General features: G+C 45.0%; 1 protein-coding gene across 2 annotated transcripts in view; it reads left to right on the top strand.

Moving 5' to 3' along the window:
* LOC144511809 (solute carrier family 26 member 9-like) overlaps positions 1–16,429 on the top strand; it is a 117,627-nt gene that overhangs the window by 70,493 nt on the left and 30,705 nt on the right. For both annotated transcript variants that reach the window (XM_078242156.1, XM_078242155.1), the window contains exons 12-16: positions 1,629–1,724; positions 2,646–2,752; positions 10,761–10,830; positions 12,011–12,103; positions 15,834–15,944. In XM_078242156.1, coding sequence (XP_078098282.1) covers positions 1,629–1,724; positions 2,646–2,752; positions 10,761–10,830; positions 12,011–12,103; positions 15,834–15,944 — 477 coding nt within the window. The remainder of the gene's footprint in view (positions 1–1,628; positions 1,725–2,645; positions 2,753–10,760; positions 10,831–12,010; positions 12,104–15,833; positions 15,945–16,429) is intronic.

Below are 16,429 nucleotides of genomic sequence, written 5' to 3'. Positions count from 1 at the left end.
CTGGAGAATCTTGCCAACGTGAACGGCTGGAGAATTCCAGCCCAGATTTTTCCTTACTGCCTTTGTTGAGGAATATTATGTGACCAGCGCACTGGGAGAGGTCCGCCAGTCCTCTCCAAATAGGACCAAAGGATGCTTTGCAGCCATCCGAGGGAGCAGTGTCAATTTAGCGCCTCATTCAAAAGATGGCACTTCTGACAATGCAGCACTCCCTTGGTGCCTGCCTGGAACATATGCTTAAGCAGAAAGAGAGCATTGAACTGATCAGCATTTATAGACAGAACAGAGAAGTCAACTTTTCAAAGATGTGGATGCTTTTTATCATAGAATCCCTACAGTACAGGAGGCCATTCAGCCCATCCAGCCTGCACAGATAACAATCCCACCCAGGTCCTATCCTCATAATGCCACGGATTTACCCTGCTGGTACCCTGACACTAAGAGGAAATCTAGTGTGGCCAATTAATCTAACCCGCACATCTTTGGACTGTGGGAGGAAACCGGAGCACCCGGAGGAAACCCACGCAGACACTGGAAGAACTCCACACAGTGTCCCAAGACCGAATTGAACTCAGGTCCCTGGCGCTGTGAGGCAGCAGTGCCACCATGCCACCCAAAATGAAGTGGCAGGGAATAGTTTCGATCCATCGACCTCTGGGCTATGGGCCCAGTATACTTCCATTGGGCCTTTCTGCTACAGTGGGACTTCAACCAGCAACCCTCTGAGCTCGGAGGTGAGAGTGTGAATGAAGCGCAGCTGAAAAGCTGGCTCACCACCACCATCCTAAAGGCGATTAGGGATGGGTAACAAATGCTAGGTTTTTCAGAGATGCTCACAGCCAATGGATGAATAATGAATGGTAGCCCTGAGAACAATTTCAAGTTAATACTTGACTGTAGGACAAGAGGACAAGAGGATTGTTGTAAAAGCCCACCTGGTTGATGAATGTCTGGGAAATCTGCCACCCTTACCTGGTCTGGCCTACATGTGACTCTCGATCCACAGCAATGTGGTTGGCTCGTAAATGCCCTCTGAAATGGTCCAGCAAATCATTCAGTTCAAGGCCAATTAGCAATGGGCAATAAATGCTGGCCCAACCAGCATCCCATAAATGAATTTTAAAAAACGATAAAATTGTATTCTGCGAAGAGACTCATTTTTGAGCATGAGTTACAATCTTTCCCTCAAGTTGCACATGGTGCTGTGAATGTAAACCTGCATAACCTGGGCACCTTTTTGGGGTATCACACTGTGACGGGGCCGTCAGACTAGAACTAGATGGGCCAAATAGCCTCTCTCTTGTCTATTTATGTGACGGGAAGCTAAGGAGTAAAAGCGTCACAATGGGAGGAATTTTCCAGCCGTTCACACTGGTAGGATTTTCTGATCCCGCTGCAATGAACGAAGGCTTGGCTGAGCGCCAAATTCTCCGTCCTCGCTTGCAGTGGCGGCGGGTGGTGAAGGCTTGGAAAGTTCCGGCCAATATTTTAAGTAGATGCTGACAGCGAACAAATGATAAGGATTTACCCTGGTGTATGTTTTGATGCCACATAATCCTTACATTTGTTTTAAAAAGTAGCATTTGACATCATCTGAATACAATGAATGGGCTTTGTTTTGCACCTAGGCCGTGCTGGGAGCATTGATAGCAGTGAACCTGAAAAATACGTTGATGCAGATCACAGACCCCTATTACCTCTGGAAGAAAAGCAAACTGGACTGTGTGAGTGGACTTCCCTTATAATAAAGTGCCAGATACATGGATATTGGGTTAACTGCGGTGGGTAAAAGACACATGTATAAGCATATGTTTGAAATGTGCACCCCATAGCACTGCTGCTGTAATCATGCATTTTTAGGGATTGAATATTTTGCCTGCATTTTAAAAACGGTAAAGAATTGAGTTACTCAAAGATCTTGTGAAATATATTAGAATTAGTTGCTCCACTTACCAAATGCACTGGGGTGGCCTACTGGTATTATCACTAGAATATTAATCCAGAAACTCAGCTAATGCACAGTGCCATAATTGAAGGAGCACAAAGTTCCCCAAGGATTGTTGGACTGGTGGAGGGTACAGATACACAGCAGTGAAAAATCAACCATTTTCCTGATTGTACGCATTGCCCCTTGCTGGAAATTGAGTGGGTTTGGACACTGGGTCAGCCCCATCCGTGTCGCCTTCCACAGTTGAATAGCTTGCCAACATTGGCTGCCCAGGCTCACCAGTGAAGAATGGGCACATCGGAAAAGTGCACAAAAAGCAACTGGCGCCCACAGAACTGTGTCCTAAGCATGATTCAGCAGCTTCTGGAGAGAAAAGTGGAAGCCAAAATTAGAGAGTGACACAGGAGAACGGTGAGGGGAGACAAATAGTTGTGGTAAAGGAATTGCAGTGGGGAAGAGAGTTGGCAAAACCGGGAAAGCCACATGAAAGTGCCAGAGGCATGATTCTGCAACAGTAATTACTGATGGCTTGCTTGGGTCAACTGCATTGGTTTCCAAGTTCTGTGTTTTGAAAGTCGCTGTTAAGCAAGAGCTGCTGACAGACCCCACTCTGAGTCTTTACACAAAGCTCTTGTTTCTGTGGTGAACATTCGCTTCATTCATGTACCAAGTAACACATCCTCTCTCTGTCCCTCAGTGTGTATGGATAGTGAGTTTCCTGTCGGCGTTCCTGCTCGGATTGCCCTACGGCGTGGCTGTCGGTGTCGGATTTTCAGCACTGGTTGTTGTGTTTCAGACCCAATTGTAAGTACTTTGGCATTCCTCAACGGCTCTTAAAGCTCACATTACGTAGTCAGGAGAAAACACTAAGCTCTGGAGAATCAGGGCCTCACAGCGTCAGGGACCCGGGTTCGATTCCCGGCTCGGGTCACTGTCTGTGCGGAGTTCGCACATTCTCCCCCGTGTCTGCGTGGATTTCCTCCGGGTGCTCCGGTTTCCTCCCACAGTCCGAAAGACCTGCTGGTTAGGTGCATTGGCCATGCTAAATGCTCGCCTCAGTGTACCCGAACAGGCGCCGGAGTGTGACGACTAGGGGATTTTCACAAAAACTTCATTGCAGTGTGAATGTAAGCCTACTTGTGACACTAATAAATAAACTTAAACTCATAATCCAGGTCTTGGATTATTTGAAGTGAACGCAACAGACAGGGAAAAATAAGGGAAAAGCAGTTCCTGTAAACATGGAACGCTGTTGTATAAATTGGGCATTTCACTCCTTTTTATCTCTTTGTTTAAGAACCTGATTTTTTGGGTAGTCATGTGATTCCTACTACGTTTGCCATTTTTCTTTCAAAATGGCTGCTGGAAAAATTTAGGCGGAGATCTTCCAGCCCTTTGCGCCCCATTGCTGCTGAAAGTGAGGGTGGAGAATTTGGCGCTCAGGCGTATCTCCATTCACAGCAGCAGGACCTGAGAATCCCGCCGGCCAGAAGATACCACCCTTCGTTTTATTTCTTAGACTATAGCCATAGACTACGAGGGACCATTGGCATATCCCTCGTTAGCGACAGAGGGAGAGAGAGCGAGACAAGCGGTTATATGACTTGAGGGGAACACTCCACACCAAGTATGGGGCAAGTCAATGAGGCAGACTTCCATGAGCTGCCACAGCTAGTAGGGGGATCAAACCCCACCATTGGCATCATTCAGCAGCTCACTATAGCCCACCGGTTCATCCCTTAACCCAATCCCTAACAAGGGCAGCACGGTAGCACAGTGGTTAGCACTGCTGCTTCACAGCTCCAGGGACCTGGGTTCGATTCCCGGCTTGGGTCACTGTCTGTGTGGAGTTTGCACATTCTCCTCGTGTCTGCGTGGGTTTCCTCCGGGTGCTCCGGTTTCCTCCCACAGTCCAAAGATGTGCGGGTTAGGTTGATTGGCCATGCTAAAAATTGCACTTAGTGTCCTGAGATGCGTAGGTTAGAGGGATTAGTGGGTGGATATGGGGGTAGGGCATGGGTGGGATTGTGGTCAGTGCAGACTCGATGGGCCGAATGGCCTCTTTCTGTACTGTAGGGTTTCTATGATTTCTATGGATGGTAAAATCACTGTAATTTTCTGCTTCAATAAAACTGAGAAAGAGCCCATCTTATCTTTGTCTTATTTAGAATCATAAAATCCTTGCGGTGCAGAAGGAGGCCTTTCGGCCCATTGAGTCAGCGCCAACTCTCCAATAGAGCATCTTACCCAGGTCCTATCCCCATAACCCCACATATTTAGCTCGCTAATCCCCCTAACCTATACATTGTGGAACACTAAGGGGCAAATTAGCATGGCCAATCAACCTAACCTGCACATCTTTGGACTATGGGATGAAACCGGAGCACCCGGAGGAAACCCCCGCAGACATGGGGAGACCATAAGACTATAAGACATAGGAGCAGAATTAGGCCACTCGGCCCATTGAGTCTGCTCCGCCATTCAATCATGGCTGATATTTTTCTCATCCCCATTCTCCTGCCTTTTCCCCATAACCCCTGATCCCCTTATTAATCAAGAACGTCTCTATCTCTGTCTTAATAAGACCATAAAAGGAGGATGTACAAACTCCACAGAGTCACCCAAGTTCAGAATTGAACACAGGTCCCTGGTGCTGTAAGGCAGCAGTGCTAACCACCGTGCCGCCCTTGGTTTAGATTCAGAAACAGGTAGCAGTTATGATTTGCCTCAAGTTTACAAAGGGTGGGATATGGAAGAGCAGCCCGGAGTGCATTGGAATAGTCAAACCCGCAGGTAATGAAAACAGGATTGAGGGTCTCAGCAGCAGGTGAGCTGAGGCAGGGGCACAGTTGGGCAATGTCTTGAAGGTGTGCAGCGGCGATCCTAGTGATGGGGCTAATATCAGGTTGAAAGCTCATCTCCGGGACACCAAGGGGCAGCCTGAAAATAAAGCTGGGCTATTGAGGGGCACCGTCGGGAAGCACTTCCTCACAGCGAAAATTTGGAATGCTCTCCCTCAAAATGCTGAGGTGGCCCGGAGTAAATGGAAAACTTCAAAAGTGAGATTGACAGATTCTTGTGAATGAGGTTATCGAGGGACGTGAAGCCAAAGTGGAATTAAGATAGAAAGAAGCCACAATCTGATTGAATGGTGGAACAGGCTTGAAGGGCTGAATGGCCACCCCATCCCTGTGTGTTTAATTCCCACCCCCCTCATCTTATTCTTCTACATTCAACAACATGTCCCAGCTTGATAAACTTGTGTTGCCGAAGGACAAAAACGGGTGCTTGGGTCGAATATCTTGCAACAGCAAACTTCAAACAGAGTTTATACAGACAGCCCAATCATTTCCCTTTTGATGTGGTTCCCCCTGAATTTTCCTTCATCTCTCTCAAACCCGACCTCGGACTTTATTTATTTATTTTTTTATCCCATCAAAAATACACCTTTTCAGAACAGTTTTGGCAGCAGTTTTTACATTTGTTTTCGCATAAAATTAATCCCCCAGCTACCAAAAGAAAATTACAAAGTACAAAACAGGCACATTTAGTTTGGAAATAATTTCAAAGGGCAATTCCAGGACAACCAAATAGTCCATCCAGGTCATAGAATCACGGAGTCCTACAGGGCAGAAGGAGGTCATTCGGTCCATCAAATCTGCACCAACCACAATCCCACCCAGGCCCTATCGCCATCTCTACACCCTAGCCATAACTGTAACACTACATTCTGCACTCTCTTGTTTCCTTCTCTATGAATGGTATGCTTTGTCTGTATAGCACGCAAGAAACAATACTTTTCACTGTATGCTAATACATGTGACAATCATAAATCAAATCAGATAATCGCATGCATTTACCCTAGCTAGTCCCCCTGACACTGAGGGGCAATTTAGCATGGCCAATCCACCTAACCCGCAGATCTTTGGACTATGGGAGAAAACTGGAGCAGCCGGAAGAAACCCACGCAGACATGGGGAGAATGTGCAAACTCCGCATGGACCCAAGCGGGTTCCTTGTGCTGTGAGGCAGCAGTGCTAACCATTGTGTCACCGTGTTGCCCCTCCACGGCCCTCGTCCTCTTCAGCAGTTCAAACTCAACTGAGAACCATGTTTGTTTATTTAATCTTTTTGATAAAAGGTAGGATCAAGACACAAACTCAATGGTTCCTTCAATGATTTTCGCCCTTTAAGATAAAATGCAAAGTAATGGCAAACCAGGCAACAAGCTGTGTAAACATCAGCTCCGAGGACTCGTATATTTTATTTTGCTTGGCTCCAGAAATTAACCTCAGTGAACATGCTGCTCCTCATAACAACTTACAACTGGCTGGACTGCTCCTTAACATCCTGAGATTCATTGAGAGCCAATAAGAAGGAACTTTCCAGTAAACAATAGATAGTTGTCAAAAGACACCCAAGGTGAATTGAGGACAATTTATTTTTCTGAGACGTTACAATCTGGAATTCACTTGCCGAAAGTGTGGTGGAAGGAGATTTAATCGTAACTTTCAAAAGGGTACTGGACAGGAAAATGTTGCTGCGATTTAGGGAAAGAGCAGGGCAATGAGCCTAATTGGAAACACCCACTGCGTCCAAAATGAGGGTCTGGCTACTACTTTTTATGGCCTTTTCGTGGAATCCCAACATGTTTGTGTCATTAGGGGGTGGCACAGCGGTTAGCACTGCTCCCTCACAGCACCAGGGACCCGGGTTCAATTCCCGGCTTGGGTCACTCACTGTCTGTGCGGAGTCTGCAAGTTCTCCTCATGTCTGCATGGGTTTCCTCCGAATGCTCCGGTTTCCTCCTGCAGTCCCAATGACATGCTGATTAGGTGCATTGGCCGTGTTAAATTCTCCCTCAGTGTACCTGAAGAGGCGCCAGAGTGTGGCGACGAGGGGATTTTCACAGTAACTTCATTGCAGTGTTAATGTAAGTCATCTTGTGACGCTAATAAATAAACTTCAACTTAGAATGCTTGAGTAAAGCGATGGTCAACACCAACAAAGGAAAGACAATGGCAAAGTTACAGAAAGGCTGGAATCTGGCCTGTTACTCTTCGCTATCAGACTACAAGCTAGTCTCCCTCACCTTTCCACAGGTAGAAATAATGACTGGATGCAGCTCTCCAACGAATGATAGGCAGAGAAAAGCAGCTGACACTTGGTTTATTGATTGAAAGCTTTCTTACTATTTCACAGAATATCAACTTCACTGTTTGCCATGATGTATTTTAACTCCTAATTTTCAATGCTGGAGAAGGACTTAAGAGGAATGTGTCAAGTATAGGAAAAAAAGTACATGAGGGCAAAACTATGTAATGTATAGGAAAAGTACTGAGGTTAACTATACCATATAGAGAAAGATACTGGGGTTAACTGTACAATATAGAGGAAAATACTGGGATAACTGTACCATATAGAGAAAGATACTGGGATTAACTGTACCATATAGAGAAAGATACTGGATTAACTGTACCATATAAAGAATGATACTGGAGTAAGTCTACTATATAGAGAAAGATACTGAGGTTAACTGTACAATATAGAGGAAAATACTGGGTTAACTGTACCATATAAAGAATTATACTGGAGTAAGTCTACTATATAGAGAAAGATACTGAGGTTAACTGTACTATATAGAGAAAGATACTGGGATTAACTGTACCATATAGAGAAAGATACTGGGTTAACTGTACCATATAAAGAATGATACTGGAGTAAGTCTACTATATAGAGAAAGATACTGGGGTTAACTGTACCATGTAGAGAAATATACTGGGTTAACTGTGCCATATAGAGAAAGATACTGGAGTTAACTGTGCATGTAAGTTTGGGATGGGTGGGTGACTGTGTCAGGTGCTGGAAAGCAGTGACTGGAGGAATACTGAGAAACCTGTGTCACGTAGAGCAGCTGTGATGAGACAGACTGCAGCGGAATGTCACACCAAGGAAGGGAAAAAGACCGAGGATGAGTCAGGAGTACTGACTGACTTTGTCCATCAGCCGGCTCAGTGCACCTTCCCACTGGAAACAGGAACTGTTGCTGCGAAAGTTTTTCCTCTTCAACCAGATACCTGCTAGCCCACACAGACCCGTCTCTCTGTTTACAGGAGAGGTTAAATCACTGGACTAATAGTCAAGATCTGAGCTAATAATCCAAACATCATGAGCCTGGATCCTTCCATGACAGTCTGAAAACTTTAGCTTAGCTTTAGAAATAATATAGTGGTGTCATTCAGCGTGATCGAGAGGCTATCAAGCTTTAGAAACCCACCGGTTTACAGAAGTCCTTTAGTAAATGAGACCTATGATCTTTATCCAGTCTGTCTATATGTGACTCCAGTCTCAGACTAACCTGGTTGACTCTTAACTCTGATATGCCCCAGTAAACCACTGAGTTGCATCATACTCCACATAGACTGCCGTGGCTGAAGGAGAAGACTTACAACCACTAATTTTGTTATGATGTCCACGTCCCAAGAATGAATTTCGTATCAAATTGATTGAAATTCAGCAGGGATTTCAGCAACTACCTATTATTAATAATCAACCATCAGCTAGTTAAGTTGTGAGGAGTATGCAGAGATACTTCTGTGTGATTTGGGCAGGTTGAGTGTGTGGGCATATGCATGGCAGATGCAGTATAATGTGGATAAATGTGAGGTTGTCCACTTTGATAGCAAAAATAGGAAGGCAAATTATTATCTGAATGGGTGTAAATTAATAGAGGTGGATACTCAGCGAGACCTTGGTGTCTTCACGCATTAGTCGCTGAAAGTAAGTGTGCAGGTACAGCAGGCAGTAAAGAAGGCAAATAGAAAGTTGACCTTCAGAGCGAAAGGATTTGAATATAAGGATAGGTTTGTTTTGCTGCAATTGTACAGGATATTGGTGAGGCCACGCCTGGAATATTGTGTGCATTTTTGCTGTCCTTATCTGAGGAAGGATGTCCTTTCTATAGAGGGAGTACAGTGAAGGTTTACCAGCCTGATTCCTGGGATGATAGGTCTGTCATATAAGGAGAGATTAGGATTATATTCAGTTAGGATTATATTCACTGGAGTTTAGAAGAGTAAGAGGGGGTCTCATGGAAACCTATTCATAGAATAGAAACCCTACAGTGCAGAAGGAGGCCATTCGGCCCATCGAGTCTGCACCGACCACAATCCCACCCAGGCCCTACCCCACATATTTACCCGCTAATCCCTCTAACCTATGCATCCCAGGACTCTAAGGGGCAATTTTTAACCTGGCCAATCAACCTAACCCGCACATCTTTGGACTGTGGGAGGAAACCGGAGCACCCGGAGGAAACCCACGCAAACACGAGGAGAATGTGCAAACTCCACACAGACAGTGACCCGAGCCGGGAATCGAACCCGGGACCCTGGAGCTGTGAAGCAGCAGTGCTAACCACTGTGCTACCGTGCCGCCCAATAGAATCATAGAATCCCTACAGTGCAGAAGGAGGCCATTCGGCCCATCGAGTCTGCACCGACCACAATCCCACCCAGGCCCTCCCCCCACATATTTACCCGCTAATCCCTCTAACCTACGCATCCCAGGACTCTAAGGGGCAATTTTTAACCTGGCCAATCAACCGAACCCGCACATGTTTGGACTGTGGGAGGAAACCGGAGCACCCGGAGGAAACCCATGTAGACACGGGGAGAATGTGCAAACTCCACACAGACAGTGACCCGAGCCGGGAATCGAACCCGGGACCCTGGAGCTGTGAAGCAGCAGTGCTAACCACTGCGCCACCGTGCCGCCCTATAAAATTTTAACAGGGTTAGACAGGGTAGATTCAGAAAGAATGTTCCCAATGGTGGGGGAGTCCAAAACCAGGGGTCATAGTTTGAGGATAAGGGGTAAACCTATTAGGACTGAGGTGAGGAGAAATTTCTTCACCCAGAGGGTGGAATTCACTCCCACAGAAAGTAGTTGAGGCCAAAACATTGTGTGATTCTAAGAAGAAATTAGATATAGCTCTTGGGGCTAAAGGGGTCAAGGGATATGGGGGGAAGGCGGGAAGAGGGTATTGAATTTGATAATCAACCATGATCATAATGAAAGGGGGAGCAGGCTCGAAGGGCCGAATGGCCTCCTCCTGCCTCTATTTTCTATGTATGTTTTTATGTGTGATCCTTTGATTAGGTTGAACTCTGAGATTTTGCAACATATGAGGTACTTTATGAAGTGAAGTCACGGGTGTAATGTTGGAAACACAGCAACAACTTGCGCACAGCAAGCTGCCATGAACAGCAATGTGATAATGACCAGATAATCTGTTTTTGCGATGCTGATTGAGAGACAAATATTGTCCAGGGCACCCAGGATAATTCTTTGAAATAGTGCCATGGGATAGCTTCCATCTACCTCAGCAGGTAGATAGGACGTCGGTTGAATATGTCAAACAAAAGACGCACCTCCAACAATGCAGCACACCCTGAGTACTGTGCTGAACTATCAGTCTTGAGTTCAAGTTCTGGAGCAGGACTTAAACCCAGAACCTTGTGACCCAGCAACACCACTGTGAGTCCAAATTAGCTGCCAAACATCTGACAATAAAAGCTACGAATTTATATACCAAAAGTACTTCATTCCCTGTGAAACACATCGGGGTGTTCTGAAGTTGTACTAATACAAGCTCTAAAGCATGCAACTGATTATGGAGAAATGTTGCTGTCATTTTTAAGTGTGGACTACGAGTGTTGTTTCTGTTGGTGTCGCTGTTACAGGAGAGTTGGGACTCAGAAAGACACTCACACCTTTCCTAATGTGTTTCCTTCTATGCCTGTCTCCCCAGTCGGAATGGTCACCTTGTGGGACAGATAGGAGCCAGTGACATTTACAGAAATCCCAAGGTCTATGAAAAGGTAAGGATATTCATTAGTGCAAAGGGAAAGCATTATTTCTTTGTAATAAAAATAAATGTTGGAAAAACTCAGCAGGTCCGGCAGCCTCTGGGTAGAGAAAAGCAGGGTCTATGGGCGGTATTCTCTCATTTTGACTTTAATTCCCATGGTGGGGGTGGGAACTTAGGATGTTTTCTGCCGCAGCCAGTGGGAAAACACGCCGAATCTTCTGGCTCAACCTCATTAATTATAGAGCTGGGTGTTTCACGCTGTACTCAGTGGGGGGACAGGCCTGGATGGTGCACAGTCTGCTGTCGTGTCCGGGTGCCATAATGAAAAGGTGTCCAATGTCACTGACCCACTGTTGAAGAAAGAAGGTGGACTTCCTGACATTGAAGATAAATGTCTGGGAGCACTCCGAGACCGGAAGACGAACTTCCTGAGAACAAAGATGGATCTACAGGAACATTCTGGAAGATGGACCCCCTTCAGGATTCCTGATCTGGCAGGTTGGCCTGCTGATGCTCCTCCAATCCATTGCCAGTGGTGTTCCAGGCTCCAGGCCCGGGGGCAGCTTCCATCCCGAACTCCGGAGGCAGCCCCGGTCATTCATTGTTCAGATGAACCCCAACATCTGCACATTTGTTCCAAAGAGCTCTGACGAAAGGTCATCTAGACTCGAAGCGTTGGCCCTATTCTCTCCCCACAGATACTGTCAGGCCTGCTGGGATTTTCCAGCATTTTCTGTTTTTATTCCAAATGTGTTTCTCACCAGTGTGTTCTCCCACCGACACTGCGGAAAATCTGGGATGGTGAGGAGGGGGTGGGGGTTGCGAGTGGGTGCTTAAGCTGCATCCCCTTTTGGGGCGCAACTGAGGTTCATGCCAGCCTCTGGTGGGTTTTCCGACCCACCATGACGGGCACCAGGGAAGATGCCGTTGTAAATTCATATCAGTGTGAAACCATGAAATCCAGGCCAATAGCAGAGGGAGTATTCATAGCTGTTTTATTATGAGTTTATTTGTCTAACCATGTTATTTATTATCCCAAGTATATTACATTGTTAAGTTTATTATTTCTTTCTGATGTATCATTAATAAATTATTAATACATTTATGGATGAATCATTGACCTGTTTGTTGCACAATTTTTTTTTAGATCCCTAATTAGTAATTGAGTGATCATTGTTTTCCTCTTCCAGGCAAAAGAAATCAGTGGAATAAAAATCATTACCTACTGCTCGCCGTTGTATTTTGCAAATGTGGAGTTTTTCAGGAATAAAGTTATTAAAAAGGTAAAATGCCAACATTCATTTTAATCTTGAAATGTAAAAGAGATCCAAGTTACAACAATTGTGAAGTAAGGTTTATTTATTAGTCACAAGTAGGCTTACATTAACACTGCAATGAAGTTACTGTGAAAATCCCAAACTCCAGCGCCTGTTCGGGTACACTAAGGAGAATTTAGCATGGCCAACACACCCAACCAGGACAGTGGGAGGAAACCGGAGCACCCGGGGAGGACGTGCAGACTCCGCACAGACAGTGATCCAAGCCGGGAATTGAACCCAGGTCCCTGGCGCTGTGAGGCAGCAGTGTTAACCACTGTGCCGCCGTGCCGCCCAACTCAAATGCATGGAAACATTGACATTCTAAGTGCGCAGAAGGGATCAGAAATATTACATAAATAGTTTGTGATCCTGAACTCGAGCCTTCTCATGGATTCTCCTCCACCTACTTGAACTCAAGAGGGTTGTAAGTTCCTTTAGAACCTCCAATAGTGAACTATACTCAACTGCAAAATCCCAACCAGTCTTAAACGCTCCCTTTCCTTGGCCTGGCATTTTAACCTACTCTAATAATTCTAAGATCTGTTAAGTGTTGCCTTGAGGTACTGAGTGGGATTTTCTGTTCCCCTGCAGTGTGTTTTCCAGCGATGGAGAAGTCTCACCATTGGCCGCCAGTGGGATCTTCCAGTCCCACTGATGTCTATGGTGTTTTTCATGGCTCCGCCCTTCCCAGGGAACCCACCATGGGAGGGGGGAAAGCAGCGATTGCCTTTGGTAGGACCAGAAAATCCCACCAGCAGGAAGGATGGAAAGTCTCGCCCATTGTCTCCACATTACGATACGGTGGCACAATGGTTAACACTGCTGCCTCACAGCACCAGGGATCTGGGTTCATTCCGGCTTTGGATGACTGCGGAGTTTGCACGCCCTCCCTGCGTCTGCATGGGTTTCCTCCAGGTGCTCCGGTTTCCTCCCACAATCCAAAGGTGTCCATAGGTAGATGGGCCGTGCTAAATTGCCCCTTAGTGTCCCAAGACATATAGGTTAGATGGATTAGCCATGGGAAATGTGGATAGGGTAGGGGGGGAGGACCTGGATAAGATGCTGTTTCGGAGACTTGGTGCAAACTCAAGGGCCCGAATGGTCTCCTTCTGCACTGTAGGGATTTTATGGTTCTTATCATTGGCTATCCTACACAATTTTTCAAACCCACCGGATTTTGAATTTGTTCTTCAGGATTTATTCAAATTACTTGCAGGCATTCAAAAAATATTTGAGTTTATATTTTTTGTTTGACTGTTTTAGTTGCTTATATTGACTTGCATTCTTTCCCTGTGGAACCCACAGTTCCACACTTGAGCAAACGGGAAGTATATTTGGGTTTCACACAATAAATTGACAAAGTTGTAAAATTCGATGCCCAAAACCAGTTGGAAAAGCCCTTGAATAATAACTACTAAAAATGCAATTTGTCTTCTTCACTCACTGTAAGTCATTGGCTTGATGTTATCCAGTACGTGACATAAATACCCTAACATTACAAACTAGAAATTCCTTCAATTTTCTGCAAGCATAAACAATCGTTTCCTCAATTCACACCTACTAAACATAGAAACATAGAAGATAGGAGCGGGAGGAGGCCATTCGGTCCTTCGAGCCTGTTCCGCCATTCATCACGATCATGGCTGATCGTCCAACTCAATAGCCTAATCCTGCTTTCTCCCCATAACCTTTGATCCCATTCACCCTGAGTGCTACATCCAGCCACCTCTTGAATACATTCAATGTTTTGGCATCAACTACTTCCTGTGTTAATGAATTCCACAGGCTCACCACTCTTTGGGTGAAGAAATGTCTCCTCACCTCCGTCCTAAATGTCCTACCCCAAATCCTCAGGCTGTGATCCCTGGTTCTGGATTCCCCCACCATCGGGAACATCCTCCCTGCATCTACCCTGTCTAGTCCCATTAGAATTTTATAAGTCTATTATTTTATAAAATGTTATAAGAATTTTAAAATGTTGAGGAGAACAGAAAATGGAGAACAGAAAACGCCTTCATCATCACAAGCAGTAAACACAGAAACAGTGAACAAGTGATCACCAAGAGGATAACACAGAAACCGCAAAGAAAAAGAATATCTTGCACGGATATTGCACCTTTTACAACTTCAGCATGTCCCCAAAATATCTGACACCCAGTGAAGCACATCTGAAGTGCAGTCACTTATTTTGATTCGTCCATGGGATGTGGGCGTCACTGGCTGGGCCAGCATTTATTGCCCATCCCTGAGGGCATTTAAGATTTTGATCTGATTTATTATTGTCACATGCATTAACATACAGTGAAAAGTATTGTTTCTTGCGCGCTATACAGACAAAGCATACCGTTCATAGAGAAGGAAAGGAGAGAGTGCAGAATGTAGTGTTGCAGTCATAGCTCAGGGTGTAGAGAAAGATCAACTTAGTGCAGGGTAGGTTCATTCAAAAGTCTGGCAGCAGGGAAGAAGCTGTTCTTGAGTCGGTTAGTGCACGGACCTCAGACTTTTGTATCAACCGCATTGAGTCAACCACATTACTGTAGGCCTGGAGTCACATGAAAGCCAGACCGGGTAAGGATGACAGATTTCCTTCCCTAAAGGACATTAGTGAGCCAGATAGGTTTTTACGACAATCGTTTCATAGTCATCGGTAGATTATTAATTCCAGATTTTTACTGAATTTAAATTTCACCTCCTGCCCTGATGGGATTCGAACCCGGGTCCACAGAGCATTACACTGGGTCTCTGGTCCTGTGAGAATATTGCTACACCACCATCTCCCCTCTGTAACATAGAAAACATGACAGTCAATTTGCAAACTGTAAGACCTCATAATTTACTTTAGTTGGCTTAGTTGAGGGATAAATATTGGCCAAGACACCGAGGAGAGCTCCCCTATTCTTCAAACAAATAGTAAGTGCCATTGGGTGGATTTCCAACCAACTAAAAGAGCCTCAGTTTAACATCTTATTCGATAGCATCTCAGACACTGTATCGCTTCCTTAGTATCGTCAACTGAAATTCTATAGACTTCAGCCTCTGAAGTGGGACTTGAACCCACAACCTTCTGGCAAGACTGCCATCCACTTCAGCATAGATGACATTATGAACTATTAGGATCAATGATCATAGATTCAATATTACAGAATAAAACCATTTAGCCCATTGCACTTTTGCCCTAACTTTTCAAACTGGAGTTCTCTTCTCTAATTCCTTTGCCGTGTCTTACTGCACACTGTTGTCCAGAATAAACATAGAACATAGCAACCCTACAGTGCAGAAGCAGGCCAGTCAGCCCATCAAGTCTGCACTGAATTATCTTACCCAAAGCCTATCCCTGTAACCCCACGTATTTGCCCTGCTAATCTCCCCGACCTACACATCTTAGGACACTAAGGACAATTTAGCATGGACAATCCACTTAACCTGCACATTTTTGGACTGTGGGAATAAACCGGAGCACCCGGGTCCTTTATAAGTGATATTATAATATAATTAGGTATTTATTATAATGCATTTTATAAACATCTGGTGAAAAAAATTCTTCTAAGGTTCCTCTTTGTGTGCGTGCGTGTACGCACGTGTGTATGCATGTGTGTGCGTAAGGAATAAGAAGTATTAGCAAGATAGGTTCTAGAATGAAGCACAGGTTGTCTTCTTGTTAAGCCTCAGACGAATGACTCTCTCTCTCTTCCAGTCGGGATTTGACCCAGCGAAGGTTTTATTAGCCAAGAAAAAATACCTCAAAGCTGCAAAAAAGGAGGAACAGGAAACGGAAACCCGAAGACCGAGTAATCTCTGCACTAAGGTACGAGTCCACACGATTGCACCAATAGACAACTGCCAAGTAAAGTTGCACAATTAATTACATAAAGACCCAGATGTCTGCAGTGTGACCAATTCTTTCCACATTAAAAAGAAAAAGAATTACAAGTGGGGGGGGAAATACACAGCAAATCCATTCACAACTAGACAGAAGAAGCTGTAATCTGAAGTTATTGAAGTTTTAACGGGAGAAGTGGAGGGGTGGCTGGTGTCCTGTCCACAGGAGGATGATGGTTTGTTGATGTTTGCAGCTGCAATAACTTTGAAGGCAACTCATTGTGACTTCAAGTTATAAAGGGTTTATTACCAACAATATTTATATATATGTACAATTAATCATTCCTTTTATTGTACATATATAACAGAACTGAACACACGTCTACTCTATTCTGCTCCCCAACTCCAACTGAGGATCTTCCCCGACTCAAGACATGCGCTCTTGCACCCAATTGGCTTGGCTTCCCATGC

Source organism: Mustelus asterias, chromosome 25 (genome assembly GCF_964213995.1).
Source record: "Mustelus asterias chromosome 25, sMusAst1.hap1.1, whole genome shotgun sequence".
Taxonomy (NCBI): Eukaryota; Metazoa; Chordata; class Chondrichthyes; order Carcharhiniformes; family Triakidae; genus Mustelus; species Mustelus asterias.
This window is presented reverse-complemented; position numbering and strand designations above follow the sequence as displayed.